The sequence below is a fragment of the Macrotis lagotis genome, chromosome 8, assembly GCF_037893015.1.
Source record: "Macrotis lagotis isolate mMagLag1 chromosome 8, bilby.v1.9.chrom.fasta, whole genome shotgun sequence".
Taxonomy (NCBI): domain Eukaryota; kingdom Metazoa; phylum Chordata; class Mammalia; order Peramelemorphia; family Peramelidae; genus Macrotis; species Macrotis lagotis.
This window is the reverse complement of record NC_133665.1, coordinates 13,428,334-13,442,761: the sequence shown is the minus strand read 5'-3', so window position 1 is coordinate 13,442,761 and position 14,428 is coordinate 13,428,334. Positions and strand designations below refer to the sequence as shown.

At 37.9% G+C, this 14,428-nt stretch overlaps 1 protein-coding gene across 4 annotated transcripts in view; it reads right to left on the bottom strand.

Moving 5' to 3' along the window:
* Positions 1–14,428, bottom strand: part of CIITA (class II major histocompatibility complex transactivator) — a 97,543-nt gene that overhangs the window by 58,338 nt on the left and 24,777 nt on the right. Inside the window, exon 1 of one of the 4 annotated variants that reach the window (XM_074196398.1) lies at positions 1,347–1,499. The exons of 2 other annotated variants lie outside the window; for them this stretch is intronic. In XM_074196398.1, the coding sequence (XP_074052499.1) occupies positions 1,347–1,362 (16 nt within the window). In that variant the 5' untranslated portion in view covers positions 1,363–1,499. Of the gene's footprint in view, positions 1–248; positions 484–1,346; positions 1,500–14,428 lie in introns of those variants that run through there. One more of the 4 variants, XM_074196397.1, reaches the window with a different exon arrangement.

Below are 14,428 nucleotides of genomic sequence, written 5' to 3'. Positions count from 1 at the left end.
CATATATTTTCTCATTTGGTCCTCACAACAGCATTAGGAAGTAGGTACTATTATTATTCCCATTTTACAATTAAGGAAACTGAGGCAGACAGAAGTGAAGTGATTTGCCCAGGGTCACACAGCTAGTAATTCTGTTGCTAGATTTGAACTCATGAAGATGAGTTTTTCCCACATCAGGCCAGGCATTCTGACCACTGCACCACCTAGTTGTCCAAATTATAAATATAAGGAGCGTTTTTTGAACCTACCTTCTTCTCCAGAGTCAATTTTAAATCCCATCCATCCGTGGGAAATGAGACCAGAGTTGATGTGGGATTGTCTCTCTTCCTCCTCCTCCGTAGGCACCCCCCACCCCAATTTTTCCACAGTTAGAATTGCAATGGGGCTGTGTGCAGGGAAAGTAGAGAGGAGGAGGATAGACAGAAGTTCAAGTGAGGTAAGATTAACCAAACTGAGAGGTTCAAGCCTCAGTCCTTTTCCTTCCCTTCCCCTCTCACGTGGCTCACTCCCGCCCCATCACCCCCAATCCTACTGTCTCCACCCCTCTCCACCCTAGACTCCAGAAACCCGAACTCCCTCCGGCATCCTTTTCGGGGCCGCTCCACTTAACTCCACTTCACGGATATTCAAAGCATTGGTTGGGTCACTGCCACAGACGGCTTGGCCGTCTCCCAACCCCACTCCAACGGCTTCTCCCAGCTAACCGGGTCTCTAATTTCCCTCGCTCCAATGCACCTTTCTCTTCCCTCTATTCTGACTCTAGAATCCCAAAGTCTAGAGGTCTCTCAGAACTGGAGATTCACCCAAGTAGGATTGGCAATTTCGAATATTAGTAAAAGCGCCTCCCAGCATCGTCCCTCACTCCCTAAAACTCCCAACTCCAGGATCTTCCCACTAGAGGCATTTATCCTATGAGATTCCTTAGAACTAGATGGCTTCTTAGCATGAATTTGCAAAAGGCTGGACCTCGTGTGTCGACTAGATTACAGCAAGGTTATTTGGGGAAGTCTGCAATCCCAGGATTTTATATTCCTTATAGAAGCCTTGATGTATTTTGTCAGAGGACTGGATTTGGAGTCTGGTGACATCAGACTTCGAATCCGGTTACTAAGTAGTCTGTGGGACCGACCCTTCGATTCAATGCAAGGGGAGGGATGAAGACCCCTGAACTTCCAGCTCTGATGCTATGTTTCTAAGACAGTCAGACACACACACACACACACACACACACACACACACACACACACCCTGTATCTCTGACTACAACCTGTAACTGAGATGTGAGAGCTTCAATTGGAAATCATTCCCTATTGCCTTGATCAGCTTCTCCCCACGCCTGCACCTACCACGCAACTGCCTCATCTTCTCTCCAAGTCGCAGCAGGGCTTGAGTTCTGGTTAAGGCAGCGGCTGCCTGTCTTGTGTCCTTTGGTACAGGCTAGGGACAGATTTAGGGCGGGAACTAGCCCCTTTCACTCTTCCTTCCCGTCTCTAGCTCAGTGCCACCCACCTAACCTACCCTCACACTCCGCCCCCCAACCCCTCTTCAGCCGATAGTTTTCGGATTAGATTTACTCAAAATCCTTTCGCTTTCTATTTTAGGATAAAACTTCTTTACTGGAACCCGCAGGATCCTCACCCTCCTGAGCAGGTGCTCCTTCTACTTTAATTGAACCTGCCCTGTCCGGAACTCTGCTCTGCTCACAATAGACGTTTAATTGAATTAGAGTTTAAAGGGAAAATTCCCTCTCAGCCAAAGACCCATTTGTATACACTTTCACCCCAAGTCTTACCTCATTCTTCACATTTGCATGCTCCGTCCCCTCTCCAACAGAGCCAGCGCCAATCCAAGTCTTTCTTATAGTACATCCTTATTCAACTCAATACTTCTGCTATTATTCAGTTTGGAGACACAGTTCGAGGGCATGTGCAAAGTTTAGCTTCTTGACTCTTTTTCCTGGAGCTGTGTGCAGCTTGGAATGGTTACCTTTGTTACTGCCTCAGTGAGTGCCCTCACTACCTTTAGCACCTGTCTAAGGGTAACTATCTCTCACTCTATCCGGCTGTCCCGAACTACCTCACTCCCTTCTCTCCCCAACCCCCAGACACACACATACCCTATCCCTTCGATTCATGGTAGACAGATGTGCCCTGGTATCAGATACCTTAGCCCTAGGAAACCAGGAAGGAGCTAGATCTATGCATCCTCCTAAGAAAATGGGAAGATTTGGGGGAGAGGAGGATTAGATGGGCACAGATACTTGGCATAAGAATTGTCTGGAGTCAGGTCCTTGGGAAGAAGACTTGACATGTTTGTAGTTGGTATAACCCTCACAGTCTCACAAGTGCAAAGTTTCAAAACCTACTTGCCACTGGCTCTTTGTACCCATGCAGACATGCCCTTAACACTGTAACCTAATTAACTAACTTGAAATAATAAAAAGTTTAAGGAAGAAAATAATTCCTTAAAAACTATAATTGGGGAAAAGAAAGATAATAGCATTTTAAGACACCAAGAAATAATGAAACATCAAAAAATGAAAAAAAAAGAAGAGAATGTAAAACATCTAGAAAAACAACTAATCTGAATAAGAGATGGGGGAAATAAAAGAATAGTCAGACAACCTAAAAATATAATAAAAAAAGAATCTTGATACAATATTGCAACAAACTATCAAGGAAAATTGTCCTGAGGTTCTAGAACAAGAAGGCAAAACAGAAATAGAAAATATCTATTCCATCTATAACCAACTGAAAGATATTACAGAAATATCAAGCCAACTTTCAAAGCTCTCATGTTAAAGAGAAAATATTGGAAGCAACAAAAACAATTTAAATATCAAGGAACTACAATAAGGAATATATAGAGTTAGCAGCTGCTATGTTGAAGGACAGTAGGTCTTATTATGTTTTATAGAGCAAAAGAGTTGGGGTTACAAGCAAGGGTAACTCACCTAGCAAAGTTAACTATAATTCTGAATGGGGGAAAAAAGGATATATAAAGAACTAAAAGATTTTCAGGTAGTTGTAAAAAAAAAACCAACTGAACTTAGGGGAATTTTTTTTTTTTAGATTTTTCAAGGCAATGGGGTTAAGTGGCTTGCCCAAGGCCACACAGCTAGGTAATTATTAAGTGTCTGAAGTCAGATTTGAACCCAGGTATTCCTGACTCCAAGGCTGGTGATCTATTCACTGCGCCACCTAGCCACCCCCAGGGAAAATTTTTAAAGACCAATAATAAGGAACTCAATGAGGTTAAATTATTGACTTCTTATATGTGAAAATATAGTCACTGCTTTTATGACTGTCATTATTTGGGTAGTTTGCAAAAATGTCTTGGACTGAGCTGTGTATGATGAAGTGATTCTAAAAAAATCAAAATGTGTAGGGAGCGATAAAAAAGAGTGATTATTTCATACAAATGAGGTATAAAAGAGAAATGATTCAGAAGAAGCTAGTGGGCAAGGGAGGCATGGAATCTTTCTTTCATTATATATATATATACATATATATATACACACACATACATATAGGCATAAAATCTAAATACAGAAAGAACTAAGTGGGCAAGAAGCTAGGGTAAGGGGAGAGCATAAAGGAGGGACTCTTGAGGGGGTGGGCAGTTTTAGGAATAGGAGGACAAAATACAGGTAGAAGTAAAGGGAGGAGGCATAGAACAAATAGGGTGAGAAGAGTAGTAAGGAAAAACAGGGAGGAAAATGTATAAGTAATTATAGCTTAGAATGTGAATGCCATGAATTTCTCCATAAAATGGATTAAAGATTAATGATCTTTCACTCTATGGGGGCAGTCCCACACTACCTCATTCCCCCAATCCTCATCCCTTCGTTTGATGGTGGGCAGAAGATGTGCCCTGAAATCAGACATTTTAGCCCTTGCAGATTAAAAATTTGAATTCAACAATATGTTGCTTTCAAGAAATGCTATAAAAATAAATATCAGAAGTAAAATTTATTATGTAAGAAAAGCAGGGTACTCATCATGATCTCAGGCAAAGTAAAGCTAAAATAGAATTAATCAAAAGAAAAAATAGGGAAAATATGTCCTGTGTCAGCAATGTTATTTAATATTATTTTAGACCATTTAAAATTACTCAACAGTATAAAATGCATGAGAGTGGACCTGCAAGAACTATATGGCCCATCTAGGTGTCACAGTGGATAGAGCACTGGCCTTGGAGTCAGGAGGACAGGAGTTTAAATCTGACTCATCTGAGCCAGGTACTACTTGTCAGGTACTATCTTGTGAGACCCTGGGCAAGTCACTTTACCCTGATTGTCTCACATCCAGGGTCATTTCCTGTCATTCTGATTCATATCTTATCACTGGGTCCAGATGGCTCTAGAGGACAAAGTGAGGCTGGTGACTTAGTAAAGCCCCCTTCACTCAAATCTAATCCATGTGCTTGTTATGGCATCACCTCCCTGATGTCATGGTCTTCTTCAAGAATGAAGGATAAACATTTTTTTTAGGTTTTTTTTTTTTTTTTTTGCAAGGCAGATGGGGTTAAGTGGCTTGCCCAAGGCCACATAGCTAAGGTAATTATTAAGTGTCTGAAACCGGATTTGAACCCAGGTACTCCTGACTCCAGGGCCGGTGCTTTATTCATTGTGCCACCTAGCCGCCCCAGGATAAACATTTTTAAGAACTATATGAACATAAACATTTTTTATACTTTTTATACAAATTAAGTCAGATCTAAATAATTGAAGTAATATTTATTTTTCATGGGTAGGTAAAGCCTATATTCTACAAAAAGAGACAATTGTGCCTAATTTATTCAATGCCATCCCAATAAAATTACTAAAAATTTATCTTATTTAGTTAGAAAAAATTAATAACAAGTTCACATGCGGGAACAAAAAGGTCAGCAACTTCAAAGAAATGAGGGGGAAAAGATGTAAAAGAAGCAGATTCAGTAGAATCCGATCTTAATCTGTATTGTAAGATGAGTCCATTTTTGAAGAATAAAATGAAAAATTTTGATTATTTTAAATTAAATTTTTCTTATATAAATAAAAACCTTGCAACCAAAATATAAGGAATACAAAAAAATTGGAGACAATTTCTCAGATAGGATGTGATTCAGTAGTAATATTGAAGATGGCTGAAATGCATTGTTATAGTTTAGGAAAGACCTGGACTTTGAAGGAAGATGTTATCTACCTTCAGAGAAATGGATAACAAGTGGAAATAAACCTAGCACAGTCATATATGTACATATATAATATATGTGTGTATGAGTATATATATATATATATGCATATTTCTATCTACCTACCTACCTATTTATCTGTCTGTCTGTCTATCTATCTATCTAGCTATCTCCTTGCATTACTGTAGCTTTATTTAGGGTAGAGGTTTGAGGGAGGGAGGGCAAAAATAGAGTAAAAAATGTATAACAAAGAACAAAAGAAAAACTACAAGGAAGAAAGGAGAAGTTGGGTAATTTTGAAAACAATGTGCATTCATTGAATAGATTTTATTATATTATACAGTATTTTATATATAATATATCATCTAGCTATATTGTGTTTTGTTTTGTATTATATAGTATAATGCATATTATTATATTATGTTAGTAAATTCCTGAAATATATAATGTATAGTAATGTGTTTTGCATATTATATATTATGAATATAATATCTAATATTACATAATAATATATATGCTTCATATATTATATAGTATTTATGCTATAGCTTTCTTGAAATGGAAATTTATAGTTTTATGTTGAATCCTCTTTTATGGTCTGCTGGGTACATGGCAATGTTTTTCTTTTCTTTTCTCATTTTTATTTAAGTTTAAAATAATAAAATTTACCCCAAAAGACCCGTAATCTATGAGATGGTCTGTGGTTAACAACAGCAACAAAAAACCAAACCAAACCATGTGATATATAGTATAGAAAGAGAAAAGAAGAAGATAAAGAAGGAGAAAAGAAGATCCAGAAGAGAACCCTTTGGGATATTAACAATTGTAGGGGAGTGACCTGAGAAGATCCCATAAAGGAGAGTGAGGAGAGGTTTGATAGATAGGAAGCTTGTCAGGAAAAGATATAGAGAGAATCTCAAGAGCAAATATGATAACAGTGTCAAAGGCTGAAGAAAAGTAAGAATATGGAGGCCTGAGAAAAACCTTTATATTTGGCAATTAAGAGATCACCACTAACTTTGAAGAGAGTGGTTTCAGTTGAATGATGAGGTCATGAGCCAAAGTGTAGGGGAGTGTGTCCAACCTGCCAACCTGCCACTAGCAAGGGGGATGGAGGTGAGGTTCAAGAGGCCCTCCTAACCCATTTAAACTGACCAATGTTTTTGGTTCAGGTTGGTGGAGTGGATACCCATTCGTTCAATTCTGTTTGCAGCCCTTGGGGTATTTTTTTTGAGACCAATTCAGCCCAGGAGAGCTAAAAGGTTGGACACCCCAATGAGAGTTAAGAAGAGAGTGGGAAGAAAGGAAGTAGAGAGACTTATCAATAAATATAGAATTTCTCCATTCTCAAACTCATATAACATGTTGGTTGTGCAATACATCCTCTCTGTCTCTTCTGAAGTTCTTATTGAAATAGAACTGAAGTTGATATTGAAACAGTGGCTTGACCAGAATTACAAACTAGTTAGCCTAAGGCTATATTTGAACCCACATCTTCCTTATTCCAAGTATAGGGATTTCTCCTAAAATCCTAAAAAGGAATTATCTGTTGACACCAATCATTCCTCAGAACTAATATAACCCTTTTGGAAAGAACTATTCATTTTCACTAGCTTCATATTTGAAAATGAATGCCTTTCAAATTAATGAACATCTTTTGAAGGAAAATATTATGGAAAAATAAAATTCATTCTCTCACAGACCATTTTCCTGAGGTTTCTCCACCTTAATAACAGCACTGTCAAACAATATATATTTAAATATGGTAGTAGACCCTATTTCTATGGACTTAGACCTATGGTAGCCAGGTAATCATTAGGCACCAGCACACAGAAAGCTCTCAAATTCACTGGTACTCAAACAGTTATTTTCCTTTTTCAAAGGAGTTAATTCACATGAGAAAATTCCCTCTTTTTAATAACACAAGTGATAAAAGGCAGAAAAACTAACTGCCACCTCTGTGATCTTGAGCAAATCACCTGCCCCAACTTCCACTTTTTTCGGCTTAAGGATGGGAGTACTGTGGTACTGGTAAGAATTAAGTCCTGAATGTCTCTTCCACTTTTTATATTCTCTGCTTCCAAGTTATTTCACATCAATTTTTTTCATTTTCAAAGTATTTTTTCCTCTGTTAATCTTGTGCAATGCAAAGAGTATGGAGTTGGAGGACTTGGCTTCATTTCCTAACTTTGCATCTTACATATATGACTTTTTCGGAATCTCTTTTTGGGTTCCAATTTTCTCATTTGTAAAATGAAGCAAGTAGGACTTGTTGATCTCTAAGGTTCCTTCCAGCTCAAAAATGCAATGATCCTAAATGAATATTCTTGAAATACATTCATTTCAATTCAATAACCCACCTACTATGTTCCAGATACTTAATATGTACCTGTGTTAGGAACTGGAGAGACAAAGGTGAAAAACAACAAACCTCAAAGTAGCTTACAATATATTGTAGGGTAGGAATAAAGTTAACCTATACTAAATAAATAGAGGGGTAGTTGAAGGACCAAAGAGAAAACTAGGGAAGATGCTAAAGAATTTCTCCAGTTCTTAGTAGTCTATGAGGCAACACCTTTATGACCTGGACAAAATAGCTTAAGTTTGACTCAGTTTCCTGACCTGTAAAAGAGGGGCTATACTATGTGATCTCAAAACTCCATTCTAGGGGCAGCTAGGTGGTGCAGTGGATAGAGCACTGGCCCTAGAGTCAGGAGTGTCTGAATTCAAATCTGACTTCAGACACCTAGCTGTGTGACCTTGGGAAAGTCACTTAACCCCATTGCCTTAAATAAAAAAATAAAGGTATATTAAAAAAACACTCCATTCTAGTTCTAAATGAATAACAATATGACATTCTAAGATGTCTTATCAGTTTTGTTAAAGTTAATAATTTTTACAGCATATGCTATTGGCCAAAGTCTAAATTCTCAATCTGTAACTAAGGATTATGAAGTTGGAATTTCTATCTTTCCTATTGTTCTAACAGTCAAAGGAAGACAAGATGATTAGAATTTGATAAACTTTTTAGTTATCTTTGTGAGAACCACATAAGTTTCTGTTATTTGTCAAATATTAAATAGGTGGGAGATAGCCATTTTCTCTGTGCAATGTAAGAATGACATATTTGTGAGCAAATGCATAACCTGTTTCACCATCCATCAGAAGTTTTAATGATTGCCTTGTTCTTTTAATAAATAAATAATCCTTCTCTCTGTCTACTCATGGTATCATCTTGCATAGATGGCTTTCACTAATGGGTTTCTTGATAAATCCTAGAGAATAAACTGCATATCTAACTTATATTTCTGTCATTTTATTTTAAATCTAAATTTTAAATTTTACAATATTTTTTCTTTTTGAAAGATTTTATTTATTTTGAGTTTTACCAATTTACCCCTATTCTTGCCCCCCCCCCACAGAAGGCAGTCTGTTAGTCTTTGCATGTTTCCATGATATGCATTGATATAAGTTGAATATGATGAGAGAGAAATCATATCCTTAAGGAAGAAAAATAAAGTATAAGAGATAGCAAAATTACATAATGAGACAATGTTTTTTTTTTTCTAACTTGAAGGTAATAGTATTTGGTCTTTGTTCAAACTCCACAGCTCCCTCTCTGGATACAGATGGTATTCTCCATCACAGCCCAAAATTGTCCCTGATTGTTGCACTGATGGAATGAGCAAGTCCATCAAGGATGATGATCGCCCCCATGTTGCTGTTAGGGTGCACAACGTTCTCCTGGTTCCGCTCATCCCACTCAGCATCAGTTCATGCAAATCCTTCCATGCTTCCATGAATTCCCATCCTTCCTGGTTTCTTTCTTCTTTTGTTTTTTGGTTAATATGACTTTATTTATACATTACTAAAATATTCTTGTTTAAGAGTAAACATAATACCTCCTCCCCCACAAAAATATAGAAGCTCATGAGAAATAAAGTAAAAGAAAGAGAAAAAAGATGTGTTTCAGTCTGTGTTCTGATTCCATCATCTCTGTCTCCTGTGGATCACATTCTTTATCATAAGTCCATCACAGAAGTTTACTTCTGTATTTTTCCACGGTTGCTGTTGCTGATTATAATTCCCTCCATCCATTCCTCCCCACTACCATATATTATATTTTCTCTTTCCTTTCACTCTGTCCCTCTTCTAAAATGTGCTGTAGGGTAGATGAGGACAGAGGCATAGCTGATAGAGCACAGGCCCTGGGGCCCCAAGCCCACATACCACCCCAGAGACCCAGCAACCACCTGGCCCCATGGTCCCGGACAGGCCACTCAATCCCAGCACCTTGCAAAAAGTAAAAAAAGAAAATGTGTTATATTTGACTATTCTCTCCTATGATCTATCCTCTCCTCTATCATCCACACCCCCCTCCTTCTCCCTGTCCCTCTTCTCTCCTTTTTACTCTAGATGCCTATACCCTATTGAATGTGTGTGCTGTTTCCTCTCTGAGCCATTTCTGATGAAAGTGAAGGTTCCCTCATTCCCCCTTCCATATCATTACAAAAACTCATTGCAAAAAAAAATACATTTTATATGAAATATCTTAGCCCAACCTACCTATCCTTTCTCATACTCCCAGTATATTTTCCTTTTAGCCATTGACTCCATTTTTACACTATATTATAGTCTTCAAATTCAGCTCTCTTCTGTGCTTCATCTATAAAAGCTCCTTCTACCTGCTCTATTAAATGTGAAGGTTCATATGAGTATTATCAGTATCATTTTTCTATGCAGGAATACATGCAGTTCATCATCATTAAATCCCTCATATTTTACCCTTCTCCTCCACTCTCTATGCTTCTCCTGAATCCTGTATTTGAAGGTCAAATTTTCTGTTTAGCTCTGGTCATTTCAACAGGAACATTTGAAATTCCCCTGTTTCATTCAAAGTCCATCTTTTCCCCTGGAAGAGGATGTTCAGTTTTGCTGGGTAGTAGATTCTCAGTTGCATCCCAAGCTCTTTTGCCTTCCAGAATATTATATTCCAAGCCCTACAAGCCCTTAATGTAGTTGCTGCTAAGTCCTGTATGATCCTGACTGCAGCTCCATGATATTTGAATTGTATACTTTGGCTGCTTGTAATATTTTCTCTTTGACTTGGGAGTACTGGAACTTGCTATAATATTCCTAGGGGTTGGGTTTTTTGGATCTCTTTCTGGGGGAGATCGGTGGATCAATTTCTATTTTGCTCTCTACTTCTAGGATATTAGGGCAATTTTCCTGTAGGAATTCTTTAAAAATGAGATCAAGGCTCTTTTCCTGATCATGACTTTCAGGTAACACAATAATTTTTAAATTATGTCTCCTGGATCTGTTTTCTAGATCAGTTGTTTTTTCAATGAGATATTTCACATTCTCTTCTAATTTTTCATTCTTTTGGTATTGAAGTATTGTGTCTTGATTTCTCATAAAGTCATCAGCTTCCTTTAGCTCCATTCTATATCTGAAGGATATGTTTTCCTCAGAGAGCTTTCTTATTTGCTTTTCCATCTGACCAATTCTGCTTTTTAAAGCACTCTTCTCCTTAATAACTATTTGAACTGTTTTATTCATTTCACCCAAGTTGTTTTATAACATGTTATTTTCTTCAGCATTTTTTTGGATATACTTGACTAAGCTGCTGACTTCATTTTCATGTTTTTCCCTACAACTCTCTTACTTCTTTTCCCAATTTTCTTCTATCTCCCTTACTTGGTTTTCAAATTTTTTTTTGTTCTCTGAGTCCAACTTCTATTTTCTCTTGGAGTCTTTAGATGCAGAAGCTTGTACTTCCTCATCTTCAGATTGAGTATTTTAATCCTCCTTGGGATCATAGACAAAGTATTTGTCGATGGTAAGGTTCCTTTTTTTCTGTTTATTCATTTCCTCAGCCGGTGTCTGGTTTGGGGGGTGCTTCCTGAGCTTTAAGTCTAATTGGGACACTTCCACAAGGACTTCAGTGTGTGAGACTCTGACTGCTCTCTGGGTCTGTGAATGACCACAAGCCCACCCCTCTGCCATGGGGCTGAGGTGGGGGAGGGGCTCTCTGCTCTATGGGGGGGCCTAGACTGAGAACAGGGTCTGAATGTGGTCAAAGTCCCAGAGTCTTGTTCCAGCAAAAGAGGAGGACAGACCTTGAGAGTCTCCCTCTACTCCCTTACCTTTGGTGGTCTGAGCACTCAGGGCACAGCTGCCTAGAGGCTCTTGCTTGCTGGCTCTACAAATCTGCTTCTGTTTCCTGGATCTGGGCACCCTGAGTGCCCCAGCTGCACTGAGTGTCACAACTGGATGAGGGCCTGGGCTTCACCCTCATTCTGGTAGAGGTTTCCCTGCTGATCTTCTAAGTTGTGCTTTGTGCTCCCTAGGGTGCAGGTCAGGAAACTGTTTCTGCTGCTGGAGCCATGGCTTCCAGGTGCCCTGGGGCTGTTCCTGGGAGGCTGAAGTTCCTTTACTCTGGTGGGGCACACCTCTAACCCTGTGGAACAGAGTTTTCCCACTATTTTCCAGGTAACCTTGGGCTGGAGAGTTGTCTCACTGGATCTTTCTGTAGGTTGTGTCTCTCAAAAATTTAGTTAGAGTCATAATTTTAAGATTTTTGAAATATTTTGGAGAGAGCACCCAGGAGAGGCTCTTCTCCTATTGCCATCTTGGCTCTGCTAAATTTTACAATCTTAAGAGCCTCTCTTCATCTCAACTGCCCCATGTCTTCTTTTACTCTGACTTTTTTTCCTCCTAATCATCATCAGGCAGGTCTCCTAAGCACTTGTTTTTCCATATGACTGAGACATGAAATTCAAGGCTGAAAACAAGGTTATTATAGGCAAGGACAGAATAGTACTATTTTGTTTTGGTATATTGGGTCTGGAGAAGTATGCTGCTATCTGTGCTTTTCTCTATGTTCAAATAATACTTGGAAATGTAATTTCCTCCTTAGAGTCAAATCATCTTTTTGCCTCTCCTGAAATGGGAAATTTTCATTTCAAATCCCTCTTCCTCTTTGCTTTTTCTTTTTCTTAATTTTTAACTTCTTATCTAATTTTAAGTGGGTCACCTGAGCACCTGGGACCTGGTAGGAGAGTGTAGTTTGGCTCTCTTGGTGTTTGGTATTCTAATAGTCTGCAAGCTCAGTCTACTTGACTGATGAACTGGAATGTCAAAAGCCAACTTAAGAATCCTCTAAGAGTCATTATTAAAGCACTATTCAGATATTACTGGCTTCCTTTTTCTTTAGTCAGAACCAGAGCAGAGAAACCAATTTTCCAATGAGACAACCAAGGAATCAGTGGATAATTCTACTATTTCAGTGAGCCAAGATTTTCTCAGCCCTGTTGTCTAGACAAGTCTCATTTTGCTGATGTTACTTTAAACTATTGCCTAAGACTAGTATTTACTTCCCTTCACTATTGTGACTCTATGGATGACCACAGAATTTAGTCATCCCTCTTGAGTGTAACTTAAAACTAGAATCATGCAATGACTGAAGCATAGATGCATCCCAAATTGGCATCATTTATCAATGTCTACCTTTATCAGAATGACATATTTGTGAAATAGAAATGAAGAAGTGTTTGGGAGTGGATAACCACAACATGACTACTATAAAGTAATAGATTAAATTGAGGATTTCCAATAAATGAGTTATTTGAAACATATTTCATTTAGCACAATGATAAGTTTTTGTGATATCTACCTTTAGGACAAATTCCATTGAAATTTATTTAAAATACAGACATCTGGGGTCAGTCATTTTATTTTCTGATGGTGGATTGCACTATGAGTTGAGCATCAGGTCTACAATCAGACCCCAGTTAGTATGTTTATTGGGTGAGGAATCAGAAAACTTGAGTTCTAGTCTTGACTCTGCCATTAATTTAACTTACCAGACTTCACTTTCTTCATATGTTAAAAAGGACATGATGTCACCGCTTCTGTATTATATCTGAATTTATTCAAAAGCACTTAAACCCTTCAAATGACATTTGAAGGTGGAGGGATAAATGAGAAATACCTAGCATGTAAGTTGGAAAAAAGTACTTTCTGCTTCAAAATACTCAAGGGAACAAATGTCCAGAGAACAACAACTGAAGGAAAAAACCCCATACTCTGCATTCTCGTTTTGATAGATCCCAAGAATGAATGAAGTGTATATTGTACATAACATTTGGTTTTTACTAATAATAACATCTAACATTTATATAGCACCTTAATATTTGCAAAATATTTTATATAACCTCATTTGATTCTGACAGTAACCCAGTGAGACAGGTGCTATTATTATAGACATTTTACAAATAAGAAACTGAGGCTGAGAAAGGGTGAGTTGATTTGCACAGGTTCATACAGTTAGGAAGTATCTGAGACTAGGTTAGAATGCTTGTCTTTCTGACTCCCTATTTAATCTACAATGGTGATACTGTCATTGTGTTTTAAGGTGGAACTTCCCACACTAGTGGGAATTCATTTTCTGGTATTCATTCTCCTAATTGAAATTATGATTGCTTTTTTTCAAGACTTTTTCTTGCACTTTGTCTTTTGCCTCATTAGCTACCCTATACCTTCATTTCACCTGATTCTCTCTGCTGTTACAGGAATCTACATTGCCCAAATAATGAGGTTATACTTTGTGTGTCCTAATAATAGAGAATAATTTGTAAGTTGAAAGGAATCTCAAAAGTTTCCCTGGTCTATCACTGCTCCCAGGAAGGATTGTTCATTAGCTATCCCATGAAGATAATATTTGACCAATTTATTTGTAATTTCTTCTTATTATTTGTGATTACATAAATTATATTCATGTAATCACAGATAGTAAAAGGCAGATAAGGGGTAATAAGGAATTAACAAGAAAACTAACTGAAAAAATTCTGCTACCCTTTATTATCTTTATTAAAAATGAACAAATTTTTCAACTGGATTACAAGAATCTAGGCAATGGCCAAATAAAAACTGATCATTCTTGACAAGACCTTTAAATAGCAAAGTCTGTCAGTCTTGGAATTTATTGATGTAATCCATCAATTTGAGTCAATTTAGGCTGGGACCAACTTAGTGCAAAGGGGACCCTGTTTTTCAACCAAAGACTAGGTAGAGTGGTAGGATGAAAGGAGGAGAAAGAGATTTTCTTTCCTATACCTTCTCCATCATTGCCCATGATCATTTTTTTTTTAGGTTTTTGCAAGGCAAATGGGATTAAGTGGCTTGCTCAAGGCCACACAGCTAGGTAATTATTAAGTGTCTGAGACTGGATTTGAACCCAGGTACTCCT